At 46.0% G+C, this 25,292-nt stretch overlaps 7 protein-coding genes across 9 annotated transcripts; 4 read left to right on the top strand and 3 right to left on the bottom strand.

Moving 5' to 3' along the window:
- Positions 1-386: 386 nt before the first annotated feature.
- On the bottom strand, positions 387-23,100 carry LOC6493931 (ribonuclease P protein subunit p25-like protein). Of its 2 annotated transcripts, none has more exons than XM_001961266.4 (5): positions 23,013-23,100; positions 1,116-1,244; positions 879-1,060; positions 703-819; positions 387-637 (listed from the first exon to the last, which is right to left on the bottom strand). In XM_001961266.4, the coding sequence occupies exons 2-5, from the start codon at positions 1,221-1,223 to the stop codon at positions 427-429; spliced, it is 618 nt and encodes a 205-aa protein (XP_001961302.1). In that variant the 5' UTR covers positions 1,224-1,244; positions 23,013-23,100; the 3' UTR covers positions 387-426. The 2 variants fall into 2 exon arrangements, with proteins under 2 accessions (XP_001961302.1, XP_032311585.1); XM_032455694.2 differs by lacking the exon at positions 23,013-23,100 and adding an exon at positions 1,316-1,400.
- Positions 2,985-9,748, top strand: LOC6496636 (tyrosine decarboxylase). The gene is made up of 8 exons (XM_001961267.3): positions 2,985-3,056; positions 3,709-3,908; positions 3,982-4,289; positions 5,615-6,049; positions 6,446-6,660; positions 6,983-7,109; positions 8,671-9,179; positions 9,384-9,748. Exons 2-8 carry the CDS (start codon positions 3,779-3,781, stop codon positions 9,571-9,573), a joined length of 1,914 nt encoding a protein of 637 aa, XP_001961303.1. The 5' UTR covers positions 2,985-3,056; positions 3,709-3,778; the 3' UTR covers positions 9,574-9,748.
- On the bottom strand, positions 9,968-11,391 carry LOC6493930. 2 transcript variants are annotated; one of them, XM_032455693.2, is made up of 2 exons: positions 11,116-11,391; positions 9,968-11,047 (listed from the first exon to the last, which is right to left on the bottom strand). In XM_032455693.2, exons 1-2 carry the CDS (start codon positions 11,169-11,171, stop codon positions 10,084-10,086), a joined length of 1,020 nt encoding a protein of 339 aa, XP_032311584.1. In that variant the 5' UTR covers positions 11,172-11,391; the 3' UTR covers positions 9,968-10,083. The 2 variants fall into 2 exon arrangements, with proteins under 2 accessions (XP_032311584.1, XP_001961304.2); XM_001961268.4 differs by having other exon boundaries at positions 9,968-11,065.
- On the top strand, positions 14,133-17,578 carry LOC6496637 (aromatic-L-amino-acid decarboxylase). Its single transcript, XM_032455692.2, has 3 exons — positions 14,133-14,711; positions 15,536-16,640; positions 16,708-17,578. The coding sequence occupies exons 1-3, from the start codon at positions 14,582-14,584 to the stop codon at positions 17,273-17,275; spliced, it is 1,803 nt and encodes a 600-aa protein (XP_032311583.1). The 5' UTR covers positions 14,133-14,581; the 3' UTR covers positions 17,276-17,578.
- LOC116656224 lies at positions 19,580-20,471 on the top strand. The gene is made up of 4 exons (XM_032455695.2): positions 19,580-19,726; positions 19,779-19,934; positions 19,990-20,157; positions 20,213-20,471. Exons 1-4 carry the CDS (start codon positions 19,679-19,681, stop codon positions 20,366-20,368), a joined length of 528 nt encoding a protein of 175 aa, XP_032311586.1. The 5' UTR covers positions 19,580-19,678; the 3' UTR covers positions 20,369-20,471.
- A 45-nt stretch (positions 23,101-23,145) lies between the features above and the next one.
- Positions 23,146-23,863, top strand: LOC6496638 (peptidyl-prolyl cis-trans isomerase H). The gene is made up of 2 exons (XM_001961271.4): positions 23,146-23,282; positions 23,338-23,863. Exons 1-2 carry the CDS (start codon positions 23,199-23,201, stop codon positions 23,803-23,805), a joined length of 552 nt encoding a protein of 183 aa, XP_001961307.1. The 5' UTR covers positions 23,146-23,198; the 3' UTR covers positions 23,806-23,863.
- LOC6493929 (post-GPI attachment to proteins factor 3) lies at positions 23,815-25,148 on the bottom strand. The gene is made up of 4 exons (XM_001961272.4): positions 24,900-25,148; positions 24,529-24,845; positions 24,009-24,475; positions 23,815-23,954 (listed from the first exon to the last, which is right to left on the bottom strand). Exons 1-4 carry the CDS (start codon positions 25,033-25,035, stop codon positions 23,882-23,884), a joined length of 993 nt encoding a protein of 330 aa, XP_001961308.1. The 5' UTR covers positions 25,036-25,148; the 3' UTR covers positions 23,815-23,881.
- Between the last annotated feature and the right edge of the window lie 144 nt (positions 25,149-25,292).

A 25,292-nucleotide genomic window follows, 5' to 3' on the forward strand; every position in this document is an offset into this window, starting at 1 on the left:
AAGTTCATCCTGGTGTCCTTAAAATGAAACAAAAAAATTACTTTGTATTCCATAGAAGAAAAAAGGACAATCATTTCCAATTTTTTGATTAAATACCTTGGAACTTTATTAAAAACCCCATTAAAAAAAACATTTAAAACAATATAATTTAGACTTAAAATGATTAGATGACAACTAAGTTTCTGTTCTCTGACTCCTCCCAGATAAACTTTTTGAACCCAAATATGATCAAACACATGGGAGCTGCAAAGGGTGATCCTCAAGGAAGAGAGTCCACTGTACCTAGATTAACGCTTTGTGTTTGTTCAGAGAACTATGTGTACGAAGCAACCGCTTATCTTCGCAGAGCTAATCTGTAATTGCCTCAATTATTCCGACACCGAGCGTGCTTTTGATAAACTCGTCTTTATTTGCATATCCTTACAATCAACCTTGGCATTGGCTGGTGGCCTGATTCCCCACCGGAGCGGGCTTCCCCTGCTGGGCGGGCTTGTTGCGAGCGGGCTTGGGCCGCTTGTTCTGCCGTCCTCCAAGACCCTGCTGCTTCTGCTGCTGTGGCTGGCGGTGCTGTGACTGTGGGTGTGGTCGCGAGTCGTCGTCCTCCCAAAAATCAGTCTGTGTGTTTGGCTTCTGCAACCTAGCAGGTAGCAGAATGAAAACAAGTTTAAAAACAAGATAATACGCTATAGACCAAAGCATTACCCATCTATACTGTCTGGCAGCTCGTCCAGGCTCATAAGGATGTGCAGGGTGGGTATCTGCCGGTTGACAACGATCTCCTCCAGGCCATCCATCAGCGGCTTCCAGTGCTCCTCCACGCTGTATGGATTTCGCCAAATATGTAATTAAACGTCCATGTCTACGTACGAGCGGCTCACCTGGTGTAGGCCATCCGCGTCACCTGGTAGAGGGGGTGGCTCCGCTTGAGGACCTCGGCACAGGATATCGTTTTGCCGACTCCGCCACCGGAGCCGCTCCACACCACGACCCGGTGCTCGCCTTTGTTCAGCGCCGCCTGGGCGAAGCCAATCACATTGCTCACGTCAGTGCCGCCCTTCACCTTGAATCGGGAAAACGTTTGGGAAAATTCAATAGAACCCTATGGGGAACCGTACATGCATCCACAGGAAGTCCTTCTGGGGGTTCGGCAAGCAGTCCTCGAAGGGCAGGTCGCTCTTGCTCAGCTCCTGCTCCACGTTCTCGGCCTTGCGGTAGTGCATCATCGTGTGTCTTTGCGCCGGGATCTGCAAATATTTGTAGGATTGCGATGGAGTCCATCAGAAATATAATCTAGGCGAGGCCCCTCAGCAATAACCTTGAACCAATGATGGGCCCAGATAGGGAGCCCATCTGGTTGCCCCAGAATCTCGACAACCAACTTAACATCCGAGCACTTCTCGTAAACTGTCCGGAGCAGTTATTGCCCGGGCACAGTCCGTGCAAATTGAATAATTGCTTGGTTTATGAGCCGAGAGACCAAGGGCAGGGAAAAAACGGTTAGAATGGACCACTTCTCAGCCGGCCACCCCGACTTCCGAGTTACCTACTCCGACCAAGGCGGAGGTCCGCTTAGAGGACCTAAGAATCTCAGGGAACTACTGGATGAATTAGGCTTTTCTTGGAGGTTACTTTTAAAATATATCATAGACCTCTTAGAGTTAGGGGTTTCAAAACTTCCATTAGATCTTGCCCTGACCCCCTGATCCCCTACTGACATAATTTCCATTTGGACTTTGGCTTATAAGTGCGGCAAACAAAGATACCCTTGCCTGCGAAATGCTCTTCCGGAGGAGTTCAAGTAAAAGTCAATAAAAAAACATTTCTACAGCAATTAAATGAACGCGGCTGCAGTGGCGCTTGTCCCAGAGATTTCCCATTAAATAGAGCCCTGGCCGTGTCGACGAAAGGAGGGCACCGGAGCAGGGATGATAACCGCAGGGCATGATGCCACTTGTTGAAGCTGGGGCCGAACAACCAACCATTGGACCAACCCCCAGCTACAAGAGGGCAGTTACTCGGGCGGGTGGGAGCTGCAGCTGCTGAATTCGACAGCAGCAACGAAAGTTTATTAATGAACTTTCCTCGAGCAACAATAAAGCCAAGGGGGGAATCAGACAACTGCGGAATGGCGTGTTGTCATGATGGGTTAGTGGGATAGCGGCGAGGCAAGTACATGGAGCCACGTGTCCCATACAGGCCTGGATGCAGCAACAGAGCAGCCGAGAAAAGAACACGAGCAGGAGAGACGGGAAATGGGAAACGGGTCGGAATGTTCCTGGTCGGAAAGGAATGCGTTGAAATTCCTTCTATCTGCGCCCATGCCTTGGGAACTCGAGTCCCGACTCCGGGCCCATTGACAACGTCATCGCCCAGCGCCGCCATCGTCATCATTATCATTTGGCATCGCCGCCATTCCTATCAAGTACGTCCCGAACAATAATTCAATTTGGTGCGGAAGTTATTAATAAAACGCTTCGACGCCTTCGATGGTGGCGGGAGGATGGTGGCCGCTGCTCCTGTCACTGTAATGTGTCGAGTGTTTGTGACACCACGTACTTCGAGTTAACTGCAGCCACAAGTTAACAAGCCAGCGGAGGCAGCTCTCCAATTCAGTTTAATTTCAAGCGAAAATTAGATGCTAACTGTTCGAAACTCAATTTTTTGTGCGTATACGCAATATTAAGTATACGCAGAGTTGGCATTGCTTAATTTCTGGCACCGCTTTGTGCGGCAGCATTGCCTCACGCACCACCTCGAAGGAGTTGCTGCGCCCACTCCCCGGCTCCGCATGAGGGCCATGAATGAGGGTCGCAAAAATTCCATTTATGCGCCCTCCCCCAGTGGCGCAGTGGCCCAGCACCCTTCCCGGCCCAGCCCTTCGCCGCCGAGCCGCTCAAGTATGCATTCATTAGACGTGCCAAGGCAGCCCGAGCCGAGGGAACTGGCAACCGAGCTTAGCTGGTGGCCGGGCCGCAGAGCCAGGATCATTCAGGTTTCGCAGGCCGTGGCCAACGGTTGTCAGTCGCGGTTCGGACGGAGTGCAAACGCAGTCGCAAGTAAGTGCCCGGTGGCCACAGTCCGTCCGCAGTTGGTGGGCATTTGTGTGGGACATCGGATGGGCTTTACAAGGCCATAAAAAAGTTAACGCCACCGCACTATAAACATCGGCGGAACGACTTTGTTTACAAGTTGAAATCAAAGGCAAGAAATCGCGTAAATCCGAGCGCAAACAGCCTCCATTTCGAATTTCTAAATGAAATACATCAAGTTCAATGCGGAGCGCGTTAATCAGAGCCATCTACAAAAGAACAAAAACATGGGCCTTGGACCCCAGCGGGAGCTCATAAACAATTAGTCCATTTTCCACCAACAGCCCTTCCGCGGAGGCATCTTGCTCTTATGTCATGGACCTCAGTCAGAGGCCACTGTGTGGAGTGTGAAAGTGCAGAAGGGACATAAATCTGTTCAGTTAATCGCTAAGCCAAGTGCATGAAGTCACAGATCTTGGAAATGAGAACTATTCATGGTTTTTAGTTTATTCTCCGCGGCGTGTGTCAATTATCGAAAATGGAAAGTTTCCGCAGACACGGCCGCGATCCCCAATGGTTCACCCAGTTTATTTTTGAACCCATTTGGCGATCCGCAATCGCCCACTTGGCTGATTCATTGATAAATTTTCCAAATCTGAATCTCCCCACCAACTCGCAGCCATCGCAGCGTGCGGAAAAACAAGAAAACGAGCAAAGGAAAACCAATCCCGGCAGGAGAGCGATCAGAGATGGATAGCACCGAATTTCGGAAACGTGGCATGGAAATGGTCGAGTACATCTGCAACTATCTGGAGACGTTGAACGAGCGCCGAGTCACGCCCAGCGTGGAGCCGGGCTATCTGCGGCATCTGTTGCCAAGTAAGCCAGTTGCCACGCAGGCTCCTCTGTCCCGGAGCCCACTCACTGCCCTCTCCTTCTCCCTCTCCCGCAGCCGAGGCGCCGCAGGAGCCCGAGGACTGGGACCAGATCATGGCCGACGTCGAGGACAAAATCATGCCCGGAGTGACCCACTGGCAGCACCCCCGTTTCCACGCCTACTTCCCGGCGGGCAACTCCTTCCCCTCCATCCTGGGCGACATGCTGGGCGACGGCATCGGATGCATTGGCTTCTCCTGGGCGGCCAGTCCCGCCTGCACCGAACTGGAGACGATCGTGCTCGACTGGCTGGGAAAGGCCATCGGGCTGCCGAACCACTTTCTGGCCCTTAAGGAGGGCAGCACTGGCGGAGGGGTCATCCAGGTAATTTCCTCTTTCCCGATTCCCCTTTTAAATATTTTTCAACAGGCAGAAATGTGACAGACAGCAGTGCGAGCCAGATGCTGATAAGGATTATAGAGACACTGACAGAATCACTTTATTCTCTCAGCTTCGAGCGTAGAAATAGTTTCTTTGTTTTCAGAATTACTCTCATAACCTTATCAGGGAACTCAAGAGCTTTTTTAATAAAAAATTAGTAATTTCCTCACTGAACTAACTGCTCTGGAGAGTTCTTTATTAAAAAATTCACAAGAAACGACCGAAATTGGAAATATAAAAAATTTAGAATTGTGTCAGCCAGAACCTTTAATAAATTGGCATTAAGAAATGGGGAAGAAACAAAGTGATCGTAAAACGGACCGATTTAAAAAATTGTTTAACAAGTAACAAAGTTTTTTGCTTAAAATGGCAAAGTTAAAAGTTTTGGGAAAAAATGACTAAAAGTCCAAAATTCCAGTGGGCAGAAATCATAACAGATTTAAGAAAGTCAAAAAATTTTAATATTTAACCAAGTTTATTTTTTGTGTAAACTCTGAATTTTTGGCAATCCAGAATAGTTTGTATGAAAATAAAATAAATTATGCCATTTGGTCAAAAGTCAACGTGATTAATGGCAAATCACGGAATGCAAATAATGTTTATGTCATTATTTTCAATCGAAAAAATCATAAAATTATAGTATTTATAAAAAACGAGAAATATACCATTTTCTTCTTGAAGGATAGTCCAGCATTTCACTCATAATGAAATATTGGTTTTATCCATACGAATAATTCTTAAAATTAAATATTTCTTGGGCAATTATAATTCATTGAGCAAAGACAAACCCCTTAAAAAAGGGAGCAAGAAAATTTAAACTGGAGTTGAGTTTTATTTTTGAGTAAAGAAATTAAATATCAAACATGATAATCATTTTCTAAGATTTTTATTGTTTACCTAATTAATAAAGATTATTATTTTTTACAAAACTTTTACTGATTACAGTCCTTGAAAAATATTATTTAACGCTTTTTCGGCCAAAGCATGTTGACGAGGGAGAGAACTTAAAATGACTAAAATGCGATATAAGGAAATCATTTCTTTATTTTGAAATTTTTGATTTAAACACTATTTTCCTCCTTACAAAAAGTTATGGTTATTCGAAAACAATGGTTATTCGTAGTTATTCATCAATGTAAGAATACTATTTTAAAAAACAATGTTATATTTTTCCATTTTACTTTTTTTGCCCCCTAAATCCCCAACCCCAAATAAATGATATTTTTTGAATTCCTCACCACCTACGATCCTCGACTTGTGAAAACCAGACTTCCGCCTCGGAGTGCGTCCTGGTCACGATGCTAGCTGCCAGGGCACAGGCCCTGAAGCGCCTCAAGGCCCAGCATCCGTTCGTGGAGGAGGGCCACCTGCTGTCCAAGCTGATGGCCTACTGCTCCAAGGAGGCGCACAGCTGCGTCGAGAAGGCGGCCATGATCTGCTTCGTCAAGCTGCGCATTTTGGAGCCGGACGAAAACGCCAGTCTACGCGGCCAGACGATCCACGAGGCCATGGAGGAGGATGAGTTGCAGGGCCTGGTGCCGTTCTTCGTCTCCACCACGCTGGGCACCACCGGCTCCTGTGCGTTCGACAACCTGCCGGAGATTGGCAAGGAGCTACAGCGCTTCCCGGGGGTCTGGCTCCACGTGGATGCCGCCTACGCGGGCAACAGCTTCATCTGCCCGGAGCTGAAGCCGCTCTTGAAGGTGATTGTTCTAGTTACTCTGCTGGTTGCTCTTATTTGCTTTTAATTGAAATATTCTTAAGTATCTTAAGAGTAAGTATCTAGTACTGGAGCTATTTTAGACCCGTCACGCATAAAGTCTACAGAATACGATTGCAAAGAACGACCCAACGTGATTTTGATCCGATTCTGTCACTTATCCATTTCTGCCCAAGTCCAAGTGTGAGAAAATAAATTCGGGAATGCCCCGAGCCGGTCATAATTGAGTTTGTACATAAAGCATTCCTAAAGCGTAGTATCTCCGGAGATCTCTTACTTTTTGTGTTTTGTAGCAGTTTAAGTCCCAATAGCCCTAGAGTGGATTCGCAAAATTGACATGTTTTTCTCGATCCAACCTCCTCTCATCCCATGCGACCAGGGCATCGAGTACGCGGACTCATTCAACACGAACCCCAACAAATGGCTGCTGACCAACTTCGACTGCTCGACCCTGTGGGTGCGGGACCGCATCCGCCTGACATCAGCCCTGGTGGTGGATCCGCTGTACCTCAAGCACGGCTACTCGGATGCGGCCATCGACTATCGTCATTGGGGAGTTCCACTCAGCCGCCGGTTCCGATCGCTGAAACTGTGGTATGTAGCTAATGACAGATGCGGGCCCGGAGGCCTCAAGACCCTCGACGGCCAAGTGTGAACGAGTGTGTTGACTATTGTCAAATTTTGAATTGATTTTGGATTGGCCTGGAGTGGCGAGGAGGACGACGCAGGTTTCTTGTTTGTTCGCCCGAAGTGTTTGCTTGCGATTTAGTTGTAAAAACACTCCGAATCCATTCCGGAGCCCCAAACGCGATGGGTCTACATCGGAGTATATCTTCGGCAAACAAACATTCGCTGCTAATTGTGTTACAAAACGGCTTAGAAGCGAATATCTTTGGGTTTCTGTTTCTGTTTGCAGGTTCGTGCTGCGGAGTTATGGGATTTCCGGACTACAGCACTACATACGTCACCATATCAAGCTGGCCAAGCGGTTCGAGGAGCTGGTGCTCAAAGACAAGCGCTTCGAGATCTGTAACCAAGTCAAGGTGAGTTACACTGGGTTTCATTTCTCCGATTCCGATTCGGCCGCTGGACTCCATTCAGTCCGACTCGATTGATTCCAGCAATTAATCATGCTCTGAGTTCAAAGCTCTTTGTGGGATTTTCATTGAGGCGAGTGGTGGGCACTGTGGGCATTGTGGGCGTGCCCATTATAGGGCAATCCATAACTTGAAAACCCATTGGCGAGTGACGCAAATATCTAACCCAAAACAGTGTCCGAGCCCCGAGCCCCGATCCCCGATCCCCGAGCGGCCTTGGCCACTAAGACGTGAACTTGTTCACAGCCGAAGCAAACGTGCGCAACTACACGCCAAATTCCGCGGCGAAACTGGCGCAAAAAATTGATTTCTTTCTGCTCCGGCACTTGAAGTGTTTTGGCATAATTGCCATAGAAAACTGCTCAGAGTCCGAGTCCGAGTCGAGCAGTGATTCACTGCGTCGGCGGCTGACAGATGTGGCGAGCTCGACGGACGTAAGCGTGCCCGACTCAACTGGGCGATCGATGCGCTTCGGTGGCGGATTTCGGGAAAATCTGTTTGTGCTATCATCTTTTATTTAAAGGTATTATTAGGTAACTTCATATTCCTAGCGGCGAAGCAGCTAATTATAGCAACGTTCTCAAGTAATATTGGGTAACTAAAGCGGTTTTGTTTATCTGCCAGCCTTTCGTTACAATTTCAGGTAAAGTGAAAGTGTGTTACACTTTAGGGGCTTTGGAACTGTCAGAATTTTCAATATATTTATTTTTTTTTATAAAAGTTTATGTTTTTAAATAAATACATGTCAAAGAATCTGAAGTTACAGTAGATGCTTCTCTTGACAGAAGTTTGTAAGAGAAGCAATGGAATGAAAAGGATTGAATCATTGATTTTAACAAAACTATAGCGTTTTTAATTGCAATTGTGGCACACATATTTTGTGATAATCTTACACTAAAATCTTCATTTCGATAAAAAGTGGCATACAATACTTTCGTGAAAATATTAAGTTGATTTGATCAAGACTTTTTGAGTTCTGTAGTAACTTCTCTGGTACCACGAAAAGAAAGTTCACTAAAATAGAAAAGGGAAAGAATATAGCGTTGGCCTGAACTGAATTTTATTATGGGTTAAATGGGTGTTTTTTCCTGTGAAAAATATATATTGTTAGTATTGTAAATTATCCGTTTCTGATTCTTATTTGAGCATCAAACCAATTTCTCGTAAAATTAATGGGGAGGGAGGTGTGTGAAAAGTTTCAAGTCGAGCTCTAAACTGTGAGACTATTTCGCGGACGGATATTCTTAGTGATCCTATGAAACAATGTATGGAATCAGAGATATGTCCTTCAACCCGTTGCTCACTTTGGTAAATAGCAACAACAAATAGTGACACTGAAGTGTGGTCTCATATTATAATGTGTTTAAGAGACGACTATGAAATACTCCATTTATAGCTCCCTGATACAGACTTGTGCGTCTGGTTGTTCGTAACTACTTTTTTAAATCCATCCAAAGGGCTTTTTACCTCTACCTCCCCAAATAACCCTTACATTTCAAACTCCTAGCTTGGCCTGGTGTGCTTCCGACTAAAAGGCAGCGACAAGCTCAACGAGAAGCTGCTGAGCATCATCAACGAGTCGGGGAAGCTGCACATGGTCCCGGCCAGTGTGAACGACCGGTACATAATCCGGTTCTGTGCCGTGGCCCAGAACGCGACCGCCGAGGACATCGACTACGCCTGGGACACCATCGTGGACTTTGCCAACGAGCTCTTGGAGAAGGAGCAGCACGACGAGCTGTCCGAGATCATCAACCGCAAGAAGCAGGACACGCTGGCCCAGAAGCGGTCCTTCTTCGTTCGCATGGTCAGCGACCCGAAGATCTACAACCCGGCCATCAACAAGGCCGGCACCCCGAAGCTGTCCATGGAGCTTCCGTCGCCGGTGGTGAGTCGCGGCAGTGCTCCGATCATCCGGACGCAGAGTTCCGTGGACCACAACTCGTGGATATCCTGGCCGCTGGCTTTCCTCTTTTACGGCAACAACGAGGACAAGGGCAGCAACGTGTCACTACGGTGGGTATTGATCGAAGTATCATTAATATTTGAAGATAGCCGAACTGAAGCAAATATTTTAAGAAGAACAACGTCACAACAACGTGCCTTCAGCATTAATCATATTTTCGCAAATCCCTGATGGGTTTGGGGTTTCACAAATTTCAGTGACACCTCATCCGAGTTGACACAAGCACACCCTAAACCTCAAACTACTATTTGCAGCTTTCGCCACTTGGACACCAATGTGCGGCCCTCGTCTTCGCGGCGGAACTCCGGAGCCGGCTCCTCCCCATCGCCGGAGAACGAGCTGGACTACGTGAATGTGCAGCAACAGCAGCAGGAGCAGAAGTCGCCCCGGCGGTCGCCGATGGTGGTGCGCAAGGCGTCCGGCTCCAGAGACACCACCAACTAGGCTCAGCCGCAGTTATCCCCATACTCATATGTATAGTGCAGTATTAGCGCCTCCTTATCCGGGCGCCTAGTTGAATTCTAGACCAATTTACGACAGAACGCGCGACATTAGCCCAGTTCCGCGGCAGCAATATCGATGAATAACCTTCTTGTTAATGAAATGCAATAAATATTATTTCAATACCATCGGAAACGGTGTGCCATAATTTCTTCATCCGCAGTGGGAATCCGGAAACGATTAATGCCGTTTCTCAGATATCTAGACCATATGCTAGGTCGGCCAGTGAATCAGTCGGATTCTAAATCCAAGTCACGACAATTAGCCAATAAAAGATTTGTGCGGTAAACAGAAATCCTGGGATTTCTCTGCAGAAAAGTAAACAACCAGAAACATATTACACTTTCGGATGCCATGGGTATGACGTCGAAAATTTCATGGAAAAGCTAAGCCAGAAAGGAACGGCAACGAACAGGTAACTTGGGTCTCCGAACAAAGAACAGGGAAGCAGTTCTAGGAAGTCGGGATCTTGGTATCCCCTTTCGACTGGATTTCTTTGGATACCAGCTTCTGGCCAAACGTTCTGACCAACTGATTCAGATAGGCCTCCTTCTCGATCGATGAGTAATGGTCGAGGCGTCCGTTCTTCATGTCCCAGTTCAGGTAGTTGGGCGCCGCCAGCCCTGTTTCCACCTTACCCGGCGCCTCCTTCTCCTTGCCTTTGGACTTGCCGTTCGATGCACCGCCCAGGTACGGGATGAACCTCTCCAGCGGACTGGCACCGGTGTAGATGTTCAGGCCCACGGAGCCCAGCCCCAGAAGCTTCTCCGGCACCTTGGAATTTCCCTCCAAAGCGTGCATCACCTGCTCCAAAGTGTTGGTTCGATTGGCGTGCTTGGACATGGGGTTCGTCCGGTCGATCATTTGCTGCAACATCTCGTCGTAGGTTCGGCCTGTGAACACTGGCTTCATGGACTTTGCCGTCAGCCGGACGTGGCTCTGCCTCTTGGACTCTGGCAGAGCTGGCTTCGTGTTCAGTGGCTGCATCTGCTCCAGGCGGCTCTTCATCGCCAGCAGTTGCGTCTCCTGGTCATCGAACTTGGGGCCCTTGCCGTCCACCGCCATGGGCTTGTCCAGACTAGGCGGCGCATAGCCCGCCTTCAGGCCCCTCTCGTTCCGCGACGGCATATTCCGCATTTCCCTGGGCCGTATCCCGATACTGACCCCTTTGGCAGCGGGCTTGTCCTTCGCCTGGTTCCTCGTGCCCCGCTCCATGCGCTGCATCAGAGCGTCCAGGTTGGGCTTGATCTTGGACGTGTCCTCGTAGTCCCTGGGCAGGAAGCCTTTGTCCCTGAGGTAGACCACCGGGGACTCCCAGTTCTTGATCAGATTGCGCACGACCTCGTTGTAGGCCTCGTTTAGCACCAGGCCATGGGAATGGGTGGATGGTCTGGCCTTGAGAGCAGCGCCCCAGGAACTGCAGCAGAGGACGCACCTAGCAGGAAGTCGGTTTAGGGATAATAACATTAAGTTTAAGCGAGTTACCAGAAGAAAGTTTGCATCATAATCGAATTGGATTTAGGAAATATAAGGGAGAGCATTCTATCTGAACTGTGGCGCTCAACACATTAGATCTGGGTTACAAAAACCCCATTTTAGGAATTAGTTCATGAGGTGTAAACGGCTACATTTTATCTGATTAGTTCGGGGAATTCTGGTTATAATGGTATTAAGTTTCTAATGGCGATCCGGATCCATCAAGATAGCGCCAGTAGCGGCCGAAATTAAACAAACAAACCCCTACCGCTGGCCCTCCCGTAAGCAAATCAATCAGAGCCGCTCAAGCTTCGAAATTAAACAATGACGACAAAAATTAGCATGCTCCGCCAATTCAGAATGAATGGGATGCCTAAGGTATGATTCGGCGAAAACCAAAACACACGAAATTGCCAAAATAAACGAAAATAAATATAGAAGCCTCCGAGCCCATGAAAAATTCATGTGCCATGTCCGTCAGCTGTTGTCAAGCGCGTGCTCCGCCAAAATCGAACAGCGGGTATGCAAATTTTGGACAGAGGAGCCACGGCTTGTGTTTTTTGTGTCCAAGTCCGAGCTTTGGATGTTTGGAAGTGCACAGCCACTCGAGCTCTAACGGCCTTTACGACATAAAGTTAATCGAGGGGTAACATCCGAAACGGCTTTTTAACTCGAACAATTAATGGCTGTCTAATAAATGTCTGTCACGTACGATGCTGCTTGTTGACTTTTCAAAAATCACAGATTGTGAAATAGTTTCGAACCATGTACTCCCTAAACCATTACAGGGTAAGTGGAGGAGTTAGTCCAAGACAGATCTGCACCACACTCCCACTAATAGGCCATGAGAGAGGAGCTCCACTGTAGCCAGCCAGCATGGGAGTTGCGGCAATTAATGGGTAGACAAGAAACGTGTTAGCCCCGCTCCAATCGCACTTCCCCGGACTCACGTACCCCAAGACCCAGACTCAGAGCCAGAGCCAGAGCCAGGCCCAGTGGAAGATGCCGCTCGCCGCCCCGAAGGCGGATGGACGGATGGGTTCGACGGCGGATGATGGCAACGGCCCTCGGCTCTCGGTTTGAAGTGTGGCCGCGTAAACTGAATATGATTTTATATTTAGACGCACGACGTCATCGCCGGTGGCTGGTACTGTGAATGAAAGTTTAGGCGGACCTCGAGCCCCGAAAGAGGAGCACACAAATAAGTCGAGTCACGGTGCTCGGTCGTTCTCTGACTTGCAGTCTCCGAAGCTCCGAAGATCTCTCGCCGCGGACTCTGCTCTTCCGAGAGTGGCTTGAAGGCGGCGCGTGCTTCGAATGAATCACCTTCGGATTCGGCCAGGTAACAGTGGGAACCCTTTGTAACCCACCGAATTAGATGGCAGTGATTTAAACTTTAAAGGATGTTTGGTAGACCCTTACCAGGAGAGTCAGAACCAAAGTATCTCCCAGAGTCTCTTCATCTGATAGGTATTTGTCTACAAACCTTAGAAATTCCATTCCAATCTTACACAATACATGTTTGTTTAAAAAAAAGTACCTAATACTTTAAAGTATTATTTAAAATACATACATGTGGGATGATATGAGAGTATGTGCCTTTGACACAACACTTAGAAGAGACTTCGAGGCGGGTGTGAAAGCTAGAAGTGCATAAGCACACAGAAATGAGGATGGGCCTGGAGTATCGTTCTTTAATGGTTTTGGCATCAAATTTCACAGTTTGTTCATTCAATAGATCTATTATTCTAAGTACCAGGTACCTTGTTCATTAAATTAGTAGTCTAAACCGAGCTCTACTTTAATTAAAGATTAGGGTTTAGAGGCTTAGTTTATTAGAGTTTCAAAAATAAATGTCTGGGAATTCAAAAAATGTAAATGTAAATTAGGGGAGTGCTACGACTATTTCATCAACTAACTGTTAAAACCAACACTTAAATATCAAACATCAGCCGAGTGATTCCACTGTGCAATCTCGGAAGAGTGGAGATTAATGGGGAGACTGTGGGAACCGAGAAATCTGACGGACTGGGAGGCAAGAATTCGTACTTAATAGTTAGTCATTATAGAGTGTCGTTAGATAACCGCTAGTGGACAATTATCTCCTATGTGACCCCCACCACGAACCCCATTCATTGGTTCCTGCCCTGCCACCCCCATCAATCACACCCACTCGCGCCTCCACCCACTCGCTGCGAAGCCGAACAGATGGGCGAGACTCAGGGGGCCGAGTTTGTTTATTTTGATGCTCTTGTTTTCGTGTTCCAGCTAGAGGGCCAGCACACAGCATAGCAGGAGATTCCATGAAAGCGCTGGCGTTCATCGCAACTACGTCACAGTTCCCCCTGGTGCCAGGGACTCGTCGTCCGTCCGTCCGTCCGTCCCGATCCCCGCTAACCGATTGTCCCAATATTTGGACAATTGCCTATCACCTTTTTGGAGTCCCGGGTATTTCCCCCCAAGACTCCACTGGAAAGTTTTCAAACAAGGGACTACTGGCAACGAGCTATTCTCTTGCACACTCTTTCCACGTGCCTGATCTGCGAGAGTCGGCAATTGTCTAAAAATTCCCCGAAATCCCACCGAAAAATATGTTTCTGGTTCGGCAGCGCTCCAAGCTCATTTAAATATTGTTTAATTAAAGGCTGCTGCGGCACAGAAGAGATAATTGTTCAAAAATAAACTTGGAAAATCCTAAAAGTAAGAAAGAAAGGGTTCTCGTTTGATCTTTCGTTGCATATTTTGAAGGGCTTTGGAAGCATGGAGATTATTTAAATAATTTGAATACTTAATTTTGATTACCAACCGGAGATATTCGCTTCCAAACTACCCCCTAATACGCTCTTAATGAACATTTAATTTAAATAATTTCAGTGCCTTTTGCTCAGACTCTATAATTATGAGGAAACTACAAACCCTTTCCCACCAGGGACTTCACAATCACTGCCTCCGGAATCGGGAACGGACTGACTGGCCAAGTGGCCATAATGATCGAAGCGGGTTTCCCAGACACCCGATCGCCGATCGCCGACCGCCGACGCCGCAGCTACTGCTGGGACGCGAAGTCCAAGTCTCCGGGGCAGTAATTCGAGTGCTATCACGAGACAATACAACACGTCAATTCGGCGAGCACCTCGCAGGTGTGGGACAGAGGAGGCGACCGCGATCGAGAGAGTGAAGGAGAGAGCCAGAGACCGGGCCAGTCGAGGCGGTGCTGGAGCGGCCCATATAAAAGCCAACGGAGGCGCACTGGCCAAGTCATTCGCGTCAAGGAAGCTGAACCTGCAGCAAGCCAGTCGAACGTTAATGCGCGAGTGTCAGTGAGCCGAATAGTGTCGGACCGTGAGTGACAGTGCCAAAGCCCAGAAACCCCGATACCCCGAAACCCCGAAAGATTAGACTCCGCGAGGAATACCTCCCACAAAGTGCAAACCCTGTTGGCAAGAACACAAACGAGAGGTGCGAATTGGACAAGATGAATGTCGAAGAGTTTCGCAAATACGGCAAAGAAGTGATCGACTACATATGCGAGTATGGCACAAACATCGAGGAGCGCGACGTTGCTCCCACCCTGGATCCGGGTTACCTCAAGAAACTGCTTCCAGGTGAGCAAAACAATGCAAATATTGAACCAATCTGGGGAGTAGTAAAGTGCTTAAGGGCTCTTGATGTCTGGCAGCCAAGGGGGTTGGGGCTACCTAGAGCTACCTAGTTTTGGGGAAAAACATAAGAAACCCCTAATTATAGCCCCAGTGATAAATGTTATACACTAATTTGGCCAAACAAATTAGCAATGAATCCGAAAATATTTCGCTTCGCACAAAATAATTAGAAAACGGCGAGCATGACCAGCGCGAAGCCCCTCGAAAATATTGTTAAATCATGTTGACTAATTGTTATGCCGCTGCTCGGGGATCATGTGAATAATGTGCGAGTGTAAACTATTCGAAAATACCCCGCCCACGGATTCGAGTACCCCGCACTGTTGTGCGTGGGTGTGTGTGGCAGGGGTAGGGGCAGGGGCACATACTGGCATAATTGGGGCACACTCAGCAGCCCTCGCTCTCCGCTTCGACCTCTGACAAAGTTGGCAGGCTGGGGAAGAAGATTTTGCTAGCGAATTTTAGTCGAATTCCGCGCAGTTGGCTAAGTTAAATATTTACGCCGGAATGGACGCCGCAATCCAGAGTTCAACTAAACAAATCAATTAATTATGCATACGCAAACACACACCTTGCGTATAGACTTACTTGTTGATCTTTCTACTCACTGCCAAAAACAACAGACGGGCCATAAATACTGCCCTCCGCCTCATGCCCGCCGCCTCCTGGAGGCACCCAACCCCCAACCCCCTTCTTAATAGGTGATTAAAGAAACGCCTAAGGCGCATCCCACTAACCGACCGCCGTGTGTTTATCTCATCTTCCAGCCGACGCCCCCCAGTCGCCAGAGTCGTTCAAGGACGTGCTCGAGGACTTCGAGCGGAAGATCATGCCCGGCGTGGTGCACTGGAACCATCCCAAGTTCTTCGCCTACTTCCCCTCGGGCAACTCGTTCCCCTCGGTCCTCGGGGACATGCTGAGCAGCGCCATCGGGTCCATCGGCTTCAGCTGGGCCAGCTGCCCGGCCGCCGCCGAGCTGGAGACTATTGTGATGAACTGGTACGCCAAGGCCCTCGGCCTGCCCAAGGCCTTCGTCTCGGACGCACCGGGCAGCACGGGCGGGGGAGCCCTGCAGGGTTCCGCCTCCGAGTGCGTCCTGGTCTCCCTCATCACCGCCCGCGCCCGAGCCATCAGTGAGCTTAAGGGCCAGACCAGCGTACACGACAGTGTCTTCCTGCCCAGCCTGATTGCCTACGCCAGCCGGGAGGCGCACTCCTCCGTGGAGAAGGCCACCAAGATGGCGCTGGTGAAGCTGCGCATCATCGACGCCGACGAGCGGGGACGCATGCGCGTCGATCTGCTCCGCCAGGCCATCCAGAACGACGTCAACGCCGGCCTGACGCCCTTCTTTGTTGTGGCCACCGTCGGCACCACCGGCGGCTGTGCCTTCGACGACATCACAGAAATCGGTAAAGTGTGCCGCCAGGTGTCCAGCATCTGGCTGCACGTGGACGGCGCCTACGCCGGCAACTCCTTCATTCTGCCCGAGATGCGGGTCTTCTCGGCCGGCCTCGAGTACGCCGATTCCTTCAACACGAACCCCAACAAGCTGCTGCTGACCAACTTCGACGCCTCCGCCCTGTGGGTGCGCGACGTGATGACCCTGAAGAGCGCCCTGAACGTGAATCCCCTCTACCTCCGGCACGAGCACTTGAACGGCGTGGACTACCGCCACTACGGCATTCCGCTGAGCCGCCGCTTCCGCGCCCTCAAGCTTTGGTTCGTGTTCCGCACGTACGGGGTGAAGGGCCTGCAGGAGTACATCCGCAACCACATGGCTCTGGCCAAGAAGTTCGAGATGCTGGTGCGCAAGGACGAGCGCTTCGAGGTGCGGAACGACGTCCACCTGGGACTCGTCTGCTTCCGAATGCGGTAAGTCAAAGGGTTTCGATTCGCCGCAGGATCCCGTCTCAATATCTCTATTTTGAATCATTTTCAGGACCGGCGACGAACCCAACCACATGCTGCTGGCCCAGATCAACCACTCGGGCAAGATGCACATGACGCCGGCCAAGTTCAACGGGCGCTACGTGATCCGCTTCTGTGTCACCTACGAGCACGCCACGGAAAAGGACATTCTGGACGCGTGGAGCCAGATCAAGAGCATGGCAGAGGAAATCCTGCGCGACCACCAGCTGGAGATCAGCTCGGCCCCCACCACGCCCGAGGGCACAGAGCGGACCAGCTCCGAGCCCGTGGCTCCAGTGGCCGGCAAGCCGCCCATCAAGAAGAAGCTGACCCGCACCAAGTCCCTGCGATTCTCCTTCACTCGCAGCATCTCCCGGGAGCAGTACCAGAGCCAGAGCGAACACCTCATGGACGGGTGCACGCCCATCCTGGTCGTGGACCCCAAGGCGCTGCAGGAGAACTTCCAGCAGGCGGCGGCGGACAACGAGCGCAACAATAACAACACCAACAACAACGGCAGTAGCAACAAAAACGGCAGCGCCGGCGCCACCAAACTTAAAGATATATCCGACGTGGACACGGACGAGGCGAGCAACTGAGTGCGACGGGGGACGGAGGGAGGATGCGCCGGTCGTACCACTAGCTAGTATTAATTGTGGAGCTGAAATGAGGCCTGTACCAAAAGTCTACCGATTAATTGCTCAACCTGAATTTAAGTACTCCTATTTATGTATTATGTAGTATGGATAAGCTGTTGCCCCACTCATCTAATTTAACCCACCATAGGCCTAACCACAATTGTATTTCCATAAGTTGACAGTCATGAACAAAACAAAGCACTTATTTATAATCATCTTCTTGGCATTTACTTTCAACATTAAAAAAAGATAATGAAACTTGAATCTATTGTCGATCTGGGGTTACTTTTAGGATTATGTAATAAGGGCTCAGTGTTCTTCGATCCTTTTCTGAGTTTTTATACCCTTGCAGAGGGTATTATAATTTTGGTCAAAAGTGTGCAACGCAGTGAAGGAGACATCTCCGACCCTATAAAGTGTATATATTCTTGATCAGGATCACCTCCTGAGTCGATATGAGCATGTCCGTCTGTCCGTCTGTCTGTCGGTTTCTACGCAAACTAGTCTCTCAGTTTTAGAGCTATCGAGTTGAAACTTTGCACACATCCTTCTTTTCCTTGCAGGTAGTACATAAGTCTACATACATAAGACTACATCCTATAGCTGCCATATAACTGATTGATCGGAAATGCAATAACTTCGTTGTTTTTTAAGAGTCTCCTTCACTGCGTTGCACACTTTTGACCAAAATTATAATACCTTTTGCAAGGGTATAAATCCCATTCGATTTATTATCTGCAATACCTTCTTTATGGTATAATATCTTTAAAAGAACCACACAAGCAGAAAGCCTCGGTTCAATGCATAAATGGCCAAGAATTTGGTCGAACCCTGCGCTAAGCATGGGTTATGTGCATCCTGCAAAGCTTTTATTGGCTTATTGGTAATGGAGCTATCGGAAAATACGGCAGTCTCACATCGGATACCAGCAGATCACCCTCTGTTGAGCTATCAGCGTTTTGATAGCGGCCGAATTAATAGACCAGGTTCAATTTAATATTTCAATTTATTGTGGGTCAATTTAACCCCAAAACAAATTCCGCGGCCGAACCAAAACAATGCCGAATTACAAGTCATAAAAACCTAAGAGCTTGCGCAGAAGCTCAACCAAAGCTCCCCAAAGCGCATACGCTACAAATAACAATAAAGCGCATGCGAAACTGGGAGACAAAACAGAGACGAAAACATGCTGATAACAACAGCTGCAGCTTAGCATTTTATGATTATTTTAAATGCACCTTTTGGTGGCTGCTTGGCCTTTCAGCTGCTTGGCTTTTTTCAGCAATTGGTCAGAGTGTGTCTGGCAGGGCTCATTAGAATATTAGAATAGAATATTAGAATATTAAAAAGAATGTGTATCCCATATACTGCAGATATATCTACGCGTAACTCGTGGCAAACAAATTTTTCCACAATAATCAAGTATACAAAATTGACATGTATATAAGCTTTCATATTTTATGAATTAAATACACATTAGACTTTCACCTGTCCTTATAGACATGTATTTTTAATCAATTTTCAATCATAACAGACTTTTTATAATGGTATAATAATAGCTCGAAATTCTTATTGCTTTCAATGCCAAGTCATTGAAATACCCTAAGTCATCAGTAAAATCGGTATATAAGGCAAAATGGTCTAACTGCATTTGATAAAATTTTACCAGTGCGCTCAGTATTGTCAAAAATAAAAGATGATCAAAAAGCTAACTTTGTTCCCTTTGTTATTGAGTTTTCTTTATTAAGTTGAAAAGTTTTAAAGCGATTTTCTTGTTGAAAGTTTGAATTCACCATTGGGAATTACGAGACCTTGAGTAAATCGTATTTTTAATTTCAAAAATGTTTTAATTATTTTAAATTAGTACGACTTTCGTGAAAAAAACGACTTTCGGTCTAACATTTCCTGAAGATGCCTATTTTTTGGAAACTCATCGCCGTGGTTAATATTGTTGTATTATATTGTTGACAATATAATTTCACGTTTCCCAAATAACTAAAAATTGTTGGAAAACAAGGATGAGTGTAAAACTGACTCTGTTTTGTTCTTTTGCCAGTTTCAAAAGCATTCCCTATTGTGTTTCTGTTGTTAATCTAAAAACATACAAAAGTATGCAAAGTATTAATTATTTAAAAATGTATCATTTGAAAGGTAAAATTTTGGTGAAACAGATGAGGACCGGGTATCAAGTAGTCGGAAAACTCGAGTGAGCCGTCATTTCATGTTTAAAAATCATCAGACAAAAACAGTTGTATGCATAATTATAAAGAATGGGTTTATAATTGTTTTACAGCATAAATTTAAAAAAGTAGATTCAATAGCAGATGACACAGTCAGATCCTATTGTCTCGTTAAATTATTAGGATGTGGGTAAAATTGTTTCTGCTATGGCTTTTATTTGCCGTTTCAAAGGTAGTTGGAAAATCGCAACAAACGTAAAAAAGATTTAATGATTATATTTTAGGTTTCCTGCATGTTTGAGTTCACCAATGTTAAGTGTTCATCTTTGGATGAAAAATTCTCTGGTTTTGAGTATTGTTATTTGAAATCTGTGAATCGGAGTTATAAATACCTCTCCCTAAAAGTAAACTTGTTCAAAACGCCTATAACAAAGATCAAAGTAAGTATTAGTGCATGTTAAAAAATAGATTTGTATTTAAGATTTATTATTTCAGGTAAATTTTGCAATTTATAAACGCTATAATGGCTATAGACCTTTTATGTATAATATTACATTAGATGCCTGCAATTTTTTGAAAAATCCCAGTTCCAATGCAGTAATGAATTACTTCTATGGATTTTTTCAAAATTTTTCAAACATGAATCACACCTGCCCCTATGATGTAAGTAAATGGAAAGATATTTGTTTATCTATATTTTAATATATTTATTACGCAGCATGATATCATAATAGACAAACTAAATACAAAAGCGGCTAATTTCCAAGTAACCAAAGTTTTGCCTGTTCCGGAGGGCGATTATCTCTTGGAAACTCGTTGGATAGCCTACGATATAAATCGAGCGATTGTAAAAGTTTATTGTTCTGTTTCCTAGACAGCTATAAGTTCTATCGGGGTATCTATTTAATATGTTACAACACGAAAGCTCTTATTCAAATGAAACGAAGATACATTTTTGATTTTGCCTAAATAAAAAAACAAGAAAGGAAAGCTAACTTCGGGCGGTTGCAGTTGAGTCGCAGTCCGCTAGGTGGCGCCACGCATCTTATATTATTAGATATATAGCGGATCGTATATAGTTGGCCGATCCTTATGAAACTTGGAAAATCGAATTATTTTGCCAAAAGAGGAATCCATTGAAACTCCCATCCTTTTAACTTGAAAAACAACGAAGTTATAGCATTTCCGATCAATCAGTTATATGGCAGCTATAGGATATAGTTGGCCGATCCTTATGAAATTCGACAAATCAGATTGTTTTTCCCAAAATAGAATCTCTACCAAATCCCATCTTTCTAACTTAAAAAACACCAAAGTTATGCCAATTTCGATCGTTCTATGACAGCTATAGGATATAGTCGGCCGATCCTTACGAAATTTTGTACATAAGATATTTTGGTCAAATATAACATGTGTAGAAACTCCCAACCCTCTAACTTAAAAAACACCAAAGTTATGGCATTTCCGATCAATCAGTTATATGGCAGCTATAGGATATAGTCGACCGATCCCGGCCGTTCCGACTTATATACTGCCTGCAAAGGAAAGAAGGGTGTGTGCAAAGTTTCAACTCGATAGCTTTAAAACTGAGAGACTAGTTAGCGTAGAAACAGACAGACGGACAGACGGACAGACGGACAGACGGACATGCTCATATCGACTCAGGAGGTGATCCTGATCAAGAATATATATACTTTATAGGGTCGGAGATGTCTTCTTCACTGCGTTGCACACTTTTGACCAAAATTATAATACCCTCTGCAAGGGTATAAAAAAAAATCAATGGGGTCGAAAACAGAAAATATATATCCTAGTCATAGTATCAGTTAAAACATATATGAAAATATAAACTTAATCAGCTAGAATCACAAAAAACTTGAAAAAAAATACTGTTCAGTGTAATTTCAATTTAAACAAGAAAGGAAAGCTAACTTCGGGCGGAGCCGAAGTTTATATACCCTCTGCAGTTGAATCGCAGTCCGCTAGGTGGCGCCACGCATCTTATATTATTAGATATGTCGGGAAACAGTAGAATTCAAGGACAAACAGAGTTGTCGCGAAGTTCTAAATTTGGGGAATATAGAATTCCTGCAAAAGGCATAGCAGCAGAGACGGTGGAGGTGAGGTCCGCTGACGAGTTACCAAAATTTTAAAGAGATGAAAAGAGATGACGACAGAGGCTCAACTTGAGAAAAGGCTAAGAGAGAGAAGGGTGAGAGAAATGATCGATGAGAGAAAATGTGGTAGTCGAGCGATGACAACGAACGTGAGCGGAACTTGCTGTGCTGCCGCATCGATTTTAATAAGTGACAATGGAAGGAACTACTGGACGTACTACAGAGACTACTGGACCTACTACAGATATATAGCGGATAGCATATAGTCGGCCGATCCTTATGAAATTTGGCAAATCAGATTATTTTGTCCAAAATATAATCTGTACCAAGTCCCATTTTTCTAACTTAAAAAACACCAAAGTTATGCCAATTTCGATCGTTCTATGACAGCTTTAGGATATAGTCGGCCGATCCTTATGAAATTTTGTACACAAGATATTTTGGTCAAATATACCATGTGTGGAAAGTCTCAACCCTCTAACATAAAAAACACCAAAGTTATGGCATTTCCGATCAATCAGTTACATGGCAGCTATAGGATATAGTCGACCGATCCCGGCCGTTCCTTATGTGTGTACTTATGTACTACCTACACTAAAAAAGAAAGATGTGTGCAAAGTTTCAACTCGATAGCTCCAAAACTGAGAGACTAGTTTGCGTAGAAACCGCCAGACAGACGGACATGTTTATATCGACTCAGGACGTGATCCTGATCGAGAATATATATACTTTATAGGGTCGGAGATGTCTCCTTCACTGCGTTGCACACTTTTGACCAAAATTATAATACCCTCTGCAAGGGTATAAAAACAGGAACAAATATAAACATAAACCAATAAAATGGAATGCTGCAGAATTCTACACAGTTTTATACTAATTTTTTTAGTCTAATTAATATTTTAACAAAGTTTAACAAAATTTTTGTTACTTTCAAAACTTTTTCGGCTCCCATGTTGTATTTACATATCTTGGTCCAGATGACGAAATAATCTCCGGCATTAAAATTATTTTAAAGTGTTACAGTACGATGAGGATAAAAAAATAAAGATTTTTGTTCTAGTTTCTATGCCTTTTTATAAATAATGCCTTGCGATTATATACTTAAAGAGTGAGAATGTTTATATATATAAACTGATTAAAGAAATTTGTTTTTAATTTTTTTGTGTTTAAATTGTATATTTTACAATTTAAATCATTGAGAGCGTTGCAAACTTTGAGACAAAACAAACAACTTCTATCCTAGGGTATGCGTATGAAAAAATGTAAACAACTTGCCACTTGCATGCCGCAAGTATTTTACAAAACCGACCAGTTTTTAAGTGGGATGGGTAGGATTTTGCGATTCTCGAAACTGTCAGAGAATCCTTTCAAAAATGAGCAGAATAGCCAGTAAAAACTCACCTTTAAATGGGCAGAAAATAAAATAAACTATTTTTACCGAAATTTCACACACACGTGCGCCTGTCGGCGACCTATCGATTTATTTTTGCTCGTTATCGATTCATCGTCTAAATGTAAACAAAAACTGCCGGGACGGGTTGCGCCAATCCGCTTGTATCGCTAAAAAGATTGTTGACAAAAATTAAAATGCCCAACTGGAACCAAATACAATCGCAGCTGCGTAGCTCAAATAATCCGGTAGTCTTTTTCGATATTGCCGTGGGCACAACAGTAAGTAAACACCTTCATTGCACCAGAACATGAATAATCCCACCCGTCTCTGCAGGAAATCGGCCGAATGATATTTGAGTTGTTTGCAGACACAGTGCCGCGCACGGCGGAGAACTTTCGCCAGTTCTGCACCGGAGAGTACCGACCAGATGGCGTGCCCATCGGATACAAAGGTGCCAGCTTCCACCGCGTAATTAAGGATTTCATGATCCAAGGCGGTGATTTCGTACAGGGCGATGGCACGGGCGTAACCAGCATTTACGGCAACACGTATTCCGACGAGAACTTCACCCTCAAACACGACTCTCCAGGGCTCTTGTCCATGGCCAACAGCGGGAAGGACACCAACGGCTGTCAGTTTTTCATCACCTGCGCAAAGTGTAACTTTTTGGACGGCAAGCACGTTGTGTTCGGCCGAGTTCTCGACGGACTTTTAATCATGAGGAAGATTGAGAACGTTCCCACCGGACCCAATAACAAGCCAAAGTTGCCGGTAACGATATCCCAATGTGGACAAATGTAGCACGGTGTGTCAGAGTATTGAAATTTGTAATAAAGTTACTTTACTGTTTGTAAACAAAGCCAAGTCGTTACTAATACTAATTGTAGAACGAATAACCGCCAGCCACGGCCTTTTCCTTTCGCAGAGTCCGACAGTCCTCGATCATAAATCTAAAATGGAATCTGTTTAAAAAGTTTTTCAGGAAAACATTGGCGAAAACCCACTCATAGTAAAGAGGAACCAGCGGCACAGTCGCCAGGTGCCACAGTGCGTGCGCGTCAAGAGTCCACAGTATGGGTGGGAAGTCCAACAGTTCCAGGCACATGGCCATGGCAAACAGCACGTAGAAACGTAGAATTCGCCGGAAATACGGCCTTCTATTTCGGACCAAATGACACCAGACGAACCAGCCGAGTGCTCCCACAGAACCGGTGGCTATATTGACCATCATGTTGAATGAGTAGTTGAACTTCCCCACGCTTAGGTAGGCGAAGTAGTTGATGTAGTAGGAGATAAAGGCCAGTGTGATGACGCCACGCAGGAACAGGGAGTGTCGGTGAAGCATTCGCATCACCAGGACATACAGCGAGCACAGAATAATAGAATAGGCAAAGGCATAGTCTAGCAACTCTGTCAGTGGATAATCTCGCGTGTGGAAGGTGGCCGACCATATCCATCCATTGAGGTTTGTCTGTTGAACAAATAAATGTAGAGAACAAGATGGACGAACGCTTTCATCCTTACCACTCCGAAAATATGTGCCAGCATGTAGCAAGGGCTGTCTGGACGCACTTCTCGGCGGAATTTGCGCAGCATGCGAACGTGAACCGCGAAATTGAGCGCCGAAAACAACACCGAAGCTGGCTCCTGCATTCCCATCAGGCGAAGGAATGGCCATTTGCCATAAAATTGCGGGATGGGCCAGCCCCGCTCAAAGAAGGCGAAAACAGTGCGCCACATGCACCCGTACTGGCACTCATCAGCGCAGCTCCACTGGAAAAGCCGGTCGAAAACGGACTGTCTGTAAAACTTGACCGCCTGCTCCTGTATTTCCAAGCCATCTGGAGGGAAGAAATAGCGTCAGATGGAAAACAAACTATCAAGTGCGAACTCACCTGCGGAACAATTTGTCCGTTCGCAGTTCTGCCGGCAATTGTGAAAAAACTGCGTGCGGTCGCCGTTGGAAGCGTTACATCCCGCTATCAAGGCCCCCAGGAGCAGGAGAATTGCACTTAGACTGTGACCGGACATAATGGGTCTACACGAGTCGCATTTCAGCGAACTGGAATTTTTGTAAACATTTGACTATTGATTTGTCGTTGATTAGGGCAGTTGCTGATTAGGGCTGTCGAACTGTCAAAATATCGATGTAGTGCTGTGCGATAGCCACGAAGAATATCGTTCTTGCACAGATAGGTGATCTATTCTACATTCTTGTGCATCTTTAGGTAAATAAACAAAGAACCACTTATCTAGACTGTTGAGTAGAGAAATATTGATATATTGAA

The sequence above is a fragment of the Drosophila ananassae genome, chromosome 3L, assembly GCF_017639315.1.
Source record: "Drosophila ananassae strain 14024-0371.13 chromosome 3L, ASM1763931v2, whole genome shotgun sequence".
Lineage (NCBI taxonomy): Eukaryota > Metazoa > Arthropoda > Insecta > Diptera > Drosophilidae > Drosophila > Drosophila ananassae.